We start from the raw sequence: 7,814 nt of genomic DNA, 5'->3' as shown, positions 1-7,814 counted from the left end.
TAACATCGCTTGTTACAAAATTCCGTTGATCCTACTGGAAGCCATTTGCAGTCATTTGTTCCAAGTTTCAAGGGCATGTTATAATGATACTGTCATTAAATTTCAATTAAACACTTAACTTAACTATAGAACATATTATGATGGAAAAAAAATGATGGAACAAACAGGCGATAACAACACAGTATATACTTCAAGCAAAAGTTTAACTGATGATTTTGATGAGACTTTTTATCGTATTTCCGATCACACCAAGTATGTGTTTGATGAAAGTAAACCTGGTTCGTATAAAGAACTTGCCAAAGATAATTACAATTGTTTACTCGAGTATTATTCTCGTGTGACTGTAAAATCTCTCAGTGATGTTGTTGTTTTTCGAAAGAAGAATGATGCACTTGATTGTTTGACGGTCTATTCGCATCTTCTTCACGGGATTATCTTTCAGCATTACGATAGTTTTTACGTGTTTGTGTCCGATGAGGATTTTAGCAGAGTTGCAAGTGAATTTGCAGGAAAAGCTGCAGTAGTGGAAATCATACCGAGACTACGGTCAAGATATCCCGTGTTTGATATTGATTCAAAAATCCCCTCCGTGAAAGAAATTACCGATTATTTCTCGACGTTGTGTAATGGTCCTGTAAATGTTTTTGAGACCACCAGCGGGTTTCATGTGCTGTGTAAAACCACTCCAGTGACTTTCAAAGACCATCAAGAATTAATCCACACAGCTGCAGAAGATAATCCCGAGTGGAATATTGACCGACAAGCTGGACTTCACAGTATCAAACTTGCCACGACTAAATCCAATAAACCCTTCGCAGCCTGTAAAAAACTCATTCGAGGAGAATTGAATCTCGTTGAAACTTTAGCCTGTCCGATGGCGATTCAACCTAAGACCGTCCGAATTTACGAGGAAGAAGTGACCAACTATCATTTTGAAACCGAAGATATTTCTGACGAAGATATGATTAAAATCTCTACAGCGCTGACTGGAGAACCAGATCAATTTACTGCGATTACTGGCACACGAGGAAATATCGTGACACTATCACGACGACCAGGTCATGTTTGTTATATTTGTCAGCGCCGACACTGATATGATAGTTTTCATGATGCAGTTGAATCCAAGTGTGTGGATTGTTACGTGACATGTTTTTCAGATACGTTCGTGATTGGCTGTTTTTGACGGTCTGGTAAAAAAAATTACAATTTCACATGAATCAGAAACTCCACCGTCCGATACACTTCCTCGTGAATATTTGAGATATTTAGCCAGATTAAACTATCGTCGCGCAGGTCATCCAGGTCATTTTATTGGAAGAAACCCAGATTATCGATACACTGCTGCACCGGTCCATGAATCTGGTCCAGGCTATAAGGTTATTTTTAATGGGGATGATTTGGACGGATCCGCTTGTGGAATGGGAAAATCAGAATCTGCTTGGAGATCCATACGACCCAATCAATCCGTGTTAGTGATCTCGTACAGAAAAACCTTTACAGAAAAAATAAAATCGGATTACGGTATTGAATCTTACACCGATATTACCGGGGATATTATTTTCGAACCTGAAATCCGCAGAAGAGTTATTGTGCAAGTGGAATCTCTTCATCGCGTCAAAGGTGTTCCTGACGTAGTAATTGTGGATGAATGGCACGGGATTCGAAGACAGATATTCTTTTCCGTACAATATTCTAGATCATACTGGATCAACTTTGTCAGATTAACCACCATCACTTCCAGGCTAATTGTTTTGGATGCTGATGCTAATAATGATGATTTGATACTGTTTAAAGATATTCTAGGAAGAGTTTCGATGAAATTTATGATCAACGATTACAAAATTGATCATGACAAAAAGATGATTGTGAAAAATTCCCATAAAGATAATTATGAAGCATTATTAAAAACCCTCGCAGGTGGAAATCATGTGACAGTCTTCACACACAACAAATCCAACAGTAATTTCTCTGTAGAGAGTTTAGCTAAACAACTTCAGCAGGCAGGATATCGTGTGAGATATTATCATGCCGATACGGATATGACACAAAAACAAAAAGATTTTTCCGATATCCATCATGCCTATCAAGATATTGATGTGGTGATTTTTAACCTGACTTTGGAAGCGGGAGTGAGTATTGTGGATGAACATTTCAAGCACTTGTTCGTGTTTTCGGAAGAACTCGGGTCAGTGGAAGCAACCAAACAAGCGCTTCATCGTTTCAGATGCGTGAATGAAATTAGTTATTCTGCAATGTCTCATCATAATACAGATCTTCCAGTCACTCGCGATGAGATTATTGAAACAATCATACAAAATGAAGTTCATTTACCTAAACAAATCTTGCTATTTCGAGCCCCTGATCCTGGTGAAATTCGATCCGATTATGGATTTGCATTTCTCAGTAACATTATCGATGAAAATAATTCCAAGTTGTATTTTACCCAGCGGTTAGTTGCCATGATGCGAAATACCGGATACGAAATCGTACAAACCATCCCAGATGAATACCTACTGTGGTTGGAAAAAAAGAAGAAAAAAATCACACTACACGCCGATGATACAGCCGTGGATGAGTTTTTAATGACCAAACTCGGCACTCGATTGATACAGTCCGACGATTCTTCTGAACAAGATGAATCTCTCAAAGAATTTCTCAAGACAGTTCTTCCTAGAGGTTACCAATATCATCCTGAAGAATCAGGAGAATTAAAACCGTATCAGAAAAAATTAAAATACCTCAATAGTGTATTTCAGTGTAATCTTGCTAAGTTACCTGCGGAGACGGTTGAATCTTTTTACAAAAAAACATCACAGATGATACGATCTCAGCGGGTGATCGTAGATAAACTGAATGCTGGTCAGTCTGTCTCCGCGACGGTATTTCGGTCTGATCAAATCTCTCCTGAACAGGCACTAAAAATCATCAGAGATGTTCTTGATATGTTAAAATTGCTAGATATCGTTCCGGACGATTTAAGTCAGATCACCACAAAAATAAACCGCGACGAATTTGTGATGAATATTGAATCCATGATACGAAACCCTGATCAGATGAGTAAATACACCTTACTGTTAAAACATTTCCGTGAGATCTTTCCTGAGACGAGATTACAATCCAAAATACCAACCGTCAAGAGTATCATCGGAAAAATCAAATTGATTTATAAAGGATTTGGTGCAGAGTTAAAATCAGATGATAGTAAAATAGGAAAATATCAGATCTGCACTAGATGCGGAAGAAATGAATATCGTGCTTTAATGGATTATTACAAACACAGACACGAACATATCGAAAATTTCAAAAATAAAAATCCTCCCACGGAGATCGAATACTTATCCTCGAAACGAAGAATTCAATCAAAACCGAGACACTGCGTTGGATGCGCTAAGAAAACCGTGTACGGGGATATTCAACTTTGTTTTGCTTGTGGACGCGACGAAGGAGGGTGATTATATGTGACATAATATTTCCTCTTCTCATGTTTGGGTTAAATTATATAAAGTTGTGTCCATATGAGCTGTGTCCATTTGAAATTTTCATAGTCTTGCTTACGAATTTACCTCTCACTCTCAAAAACCTTATCTTGAAATACGGGCATGATGGAGTAATGTTGATTACTAAGTTGCTAAAAACTAACTCGGAACGCTTCATTCTTATGCAGTCAAAGTGGAACAAGTACTCCCAAATGAATCATCCACATCTTTTGTATGTATGGACAAGCCAAGAATGCAAAAAGTAGTAATATGTATCTTTTCCTGCCTGTATTGTGTGTCACGGTATAAATCCCGGAAGTGCTTTTCATTAGTATAAAATAGTTCGTTTTGGCAGTGAATGGAATTCCCCAAAACCATATTCTGTAGACCATTTAGTACACGTGTTACTCTGTTATCGATATCCCTATCGTTGAAACCTATGTAAAGCTATAATCTTTCCTTTGCAGGGCGAACGAATCGCGTCTCCTGATGATAAACACCAAATAGCACCCATGTCTACAAACTTTACCAACTATGATCAGACCGGAGATGAATTAATATCCCCCATAGAATTCTCAACTGCAGCTGAAGTATCTCTTCAGGATGCAAACACAGTTTTCACGTTTGCAGATAAAAATGGTAAAATATGCATTTCCTTGTCTCTTTCAGGTTTTAGTTAAGACGGTTCCGCCTAAGTGACAATGTTTTGTACTATTGATCAAAACATAACCCACACAGGGTTAATATCGGCTGATTATAATAAACGTTTGGAATAAAAAGAGGACGGTAGTAGTATACATAAATACACAAGGAAAAATTCAATATTTGCATTGCTTATTTGTTTCAAAATCAGTTACAGGGAAAATGTAGAAATGGCGCTGATGCAGGGATTTCATTCAGGCTCCAACACATAAAGAATGCAGTATAACTATTATGGGATGATGATCTACATTTTAAAACAACGAGAACTAAATTTTTCTATATTTGTGATAGAAAACACGTTAAATCTCTTTTGTGTCATCTCTTGTGTTTTGTTTTACTGTCCTAAGAAGGTCTAAGATGGTTTACAATAAATGATGATTACTTATAATCGTGATGGGTTTCTTTCAGGTGATGGCTTCTTATCTCTTCAAGAATTCCTGATGGCACCAATAGTATTCACAGGTAATGCCGTCTTAGACCATTTTCAGAATAAACATTTACGACTTTACTATCGATATACTTAAGCTTTTAACCTAATCCATATCTTGTAAAAGAATTTCTGTGGCACTTTGTTTATATCTGATTCGATATCACTGGAGGGAATTTTGACTGGTTATATGTTTGACATGGTGTTTGCATCGCATACACAGTTATCGGAAACCGATACGTTGATTATAAAATAGGTTTTGTTTGTTGCCTATATCACGAAGCAATATACGACACTGGTGTATTTCTATTTAAATTGGAAGCCGTACAAGTTATTAGTTCCTGTTCACTATTTCGTTGTTTGCCAGTGTAGTCAATTACTCAATATTGGAGTCATTTACTATAGTAAGAAATGTATACATAATATGCCCTATCAAGTGATTCAATAAGAAACAAACATAACAAACTTTTGACATATTGCCTTAATATATTCAACATAGCATCAATTATCCCAGTTTTTTTCTACTCCTTGTAATTACATAAATATGTAAGCGAATTATCTGGGATTAAAATGCATGGGGGATATATATTGTTTCTGTTCTTCTCCCATATTTAGACCAAATGGCCGCAGAGATGAATGCTTACAATGGCTTTGGATCAATGTACCATATAGTGGAAGAGACAGAAAATAACGCCACTGAAACTACTGCAACAGAATCATCGCAGAAAGCAGAAGCATCTCTTTACAAATTTTGAAATGTTCCATAACTTGTTTTTGGGTAAAAGAACACAAAATTCATTTGAACTGAATTATGGACAGAATTAATGTTCAGAAAATGGATGGTCACTGGCAATTTTGAGACATTCAAAAGTATAATCGATTGACAAAATCCATGAATATTTTACCTTGCTGCAATATCGAATTGTTTCCTTTATCCAGAACCAAAACAATTTAACACTATTGTGTAGTTATATTGCAATAAATTCTACAGAAGAATGCTCAAAAACATGAAAAATTGTATGGAAAGACATAAAAATGATAACGCGTTGACTTTTGGACTTAAAATAATTTCACTACGATCATTTATATAGAATTAAACAACTCGCTGAGTGAAAATCAATTTTTTTCTCTTTACATCACTTTAATGAAATTGTAAATCCAATCTCAAGGAGAGAAGCGATGAAGCAAATGTATGAAATTTTGCAAATTTGGATACGTTAAAATAAATATGCTTTAAGATGTTTTATAATGATGTTATTTCTTTAGAATGTATGTATTGAGATATTTGTGGTCCTTTTTAATTAGATTAATATTATACTCTTGTCATAAAAATGTCATATCTTTCCCTCAACTTCTTATGTTTTGTTACCTTTATGATAAAAGCGAAGTAAGGGCTCCAACGTTTTAATGGAGTGATTATGTCATCTTAACTTTAAAAGCAGCACTTGTCACACGCAGTAATCCTTAAAAATTTAAAAAATATGAAAACTATGGAATACAAAATGCACCTTGAAGGAATGTAGATATAGTAGTAAACACCACTGCAGTTGCAACCGCTTTATACATTAGACAGGTAAGCATATCGATCAGAATAACAGCTAAAATTTCAGTAATAAATACAGGTCGTATCATTCCTGTGGCTTACGGTGGTTGTGGAGCACCTTTATTAGGATTGCTTGGATTTCTTTCTTTAGATTTATCACATGGTACTAAAACATGTTGAGAGGGTTTACCTGTACAATAAGCCAACCGAATAGAATAAATGATACAATATAATAAATGATATGATAGAATAAAAGATACAATATAATAAATAATACAATAGAATAAATGATATAATAGAATAAATGATACAATATAAATGATACAATATAATAAATGATACAATATAATACATGATATAATGGAATAAATGATACAGTATACTAAATTATACAATATTATAAATTATACAATAGAATAAATGATATAACGGAACAAATGATACAATATAATAAATGATACAATATAATACATGATATAATGGAATAAATGATACAATATACTAAATTATACAATATTATAAATGATACAATAGAATAAATGATATAACGGAACAAATGATACAATATAATAAATGATACAATATAATAAATAATATAATGGAATAAATGATATAATATAATAAATGATACAATATAATAAATGATACTATAGAATAAATGATATAATGGAATAAATGATACAATAGAATAAATGATATAATATAATAAATGATACAATAGAATATATGATATAGTAGAATAAATGATATAATGTAATAAATGATACAATATAATAAATTATATAATATAATAAATGATACAAGATAATAAATGATATAAATGCAAGGATATAATACTGTCCATCCTTTCAGGCTTCCATACAACATTGTAGATGTACCATAACTCTTGCAAAAGTACCTGAGTGATAAAAAGTTATAATGGAGATTATGTGTCTGGAAACATTTGTCTTAAACAAAAGTAGAATCGCATCTGAAATGATGGCTCAACTCATTAATGATAAGTGAAGAAAAAGTATATATTACTTTATGATAAGTGAAGAAAAAGTATATATTACTTTATGATAAGTGAAGAAAAAGTATGTATTACTTTATGATAAGTGAAGAAAAAGTATATATTACTTTATGATAAGTGAAGAAAAAGTATATATTACTTTATGATAAGTGAAGAAAAAGTATATATTACTTTATGATAAGTGAAGAAAAAGTATATATTACTTTATGATAAGTGAAGAAAAAGTATATATTACTTTATGATAAGTGAAGAAAAAGTATATATTACCTTATGATAAGTGAAGAAAAAATATATATTACTTTATGATAAGTGAAGAAAAAATATATATTACTTTATGATAAGTGAAGAAAAAATATATATTACTTTATGATAAGCGAAGAAAAAGTATATATTACTTTATGATAAGTGAAGAAAAAGTATATATTACTTTCATGATAAGTGAAGAAAAAATATATATTACTTTATGATAAGTGAAGAAAAAATATATGTTACTTTATGATAAGTGAAAAAAAAGTATATATTACTTTTATGATAAGTGAAGAAAAAATATATATTACTTTATGATAAGTGAAGAAAAAATATATATTACTTTATGATAAGTGAAGAAAAAGTATATATTACTTTATGATAAGTGAAGAAAAAGTATATATTACT

The 7,814-nt window shown here is 32.7% G+C and overlaps 2 protein-coding genes across 2 annotated transcripts in view; one reads left to right on the top strand and one right to left on the bottom strand.

Moving 5' to 3' along the window:
- The window catches only part of LOC149803904 (uncharacterized), a 61,357-nt gene extending 58,896 nt beyond the window's left edge, over positions 1–2,461 (bottom strand). The window contains exon 1 of the mRNA XM_089954000.1: positions 2,444–2,461. Within this exon, the coding sequence (XP_089810126.1) occupies positions 2,444–2,461 (18 nt within the window). The remainder of the gene's footprint in view (positions 1–2,443) is intronic.
- Positions 2,462–3,936: 1,475 nt separating this feature from the next.
- Positions 3,937–5,949, top strand: LOC149803903 (uncharacterized). The gene is made up of 3 exons (XM_089951460.1): positions 3,937–4,115; positions 4,587–4,640; positions 5,221–5,949. Exons 1-3 carry the CDS (start codon positions 3,989–3,991, stop codon positions 5,358–5,360), a joined length of 321 nt encoding a protein of 106 aa, XP_089807586.1. The 5' UTR covers positions 3,937–3,988; the 3' UTR covers positions 5,361–5,949.
- The last annotated feature ends 1,865 nt before the right edge of the window (positions 5,950–7,814 follow it).

The sequence above is a fragment of the Sinohyriopsis cumingii genome, chromosome 3 (assembly GCF_028554795.1).
Source record: "Sinohyriopsis cumingii isolate HCF-2022 chromosome 3, ASM2855479v2, whole genome shotgun sequence".
NCBI lineage: Eukaryota > Metazoa > Mollusca > Bivalvia > Unionida > Unionidae > Sinohyriopsis > Sinohyriopsis cumingii.
Note: the sequence above shows the minus strand (reverse complement) of the source record. Positions and strands in the feature narration are given on the sequence as shown.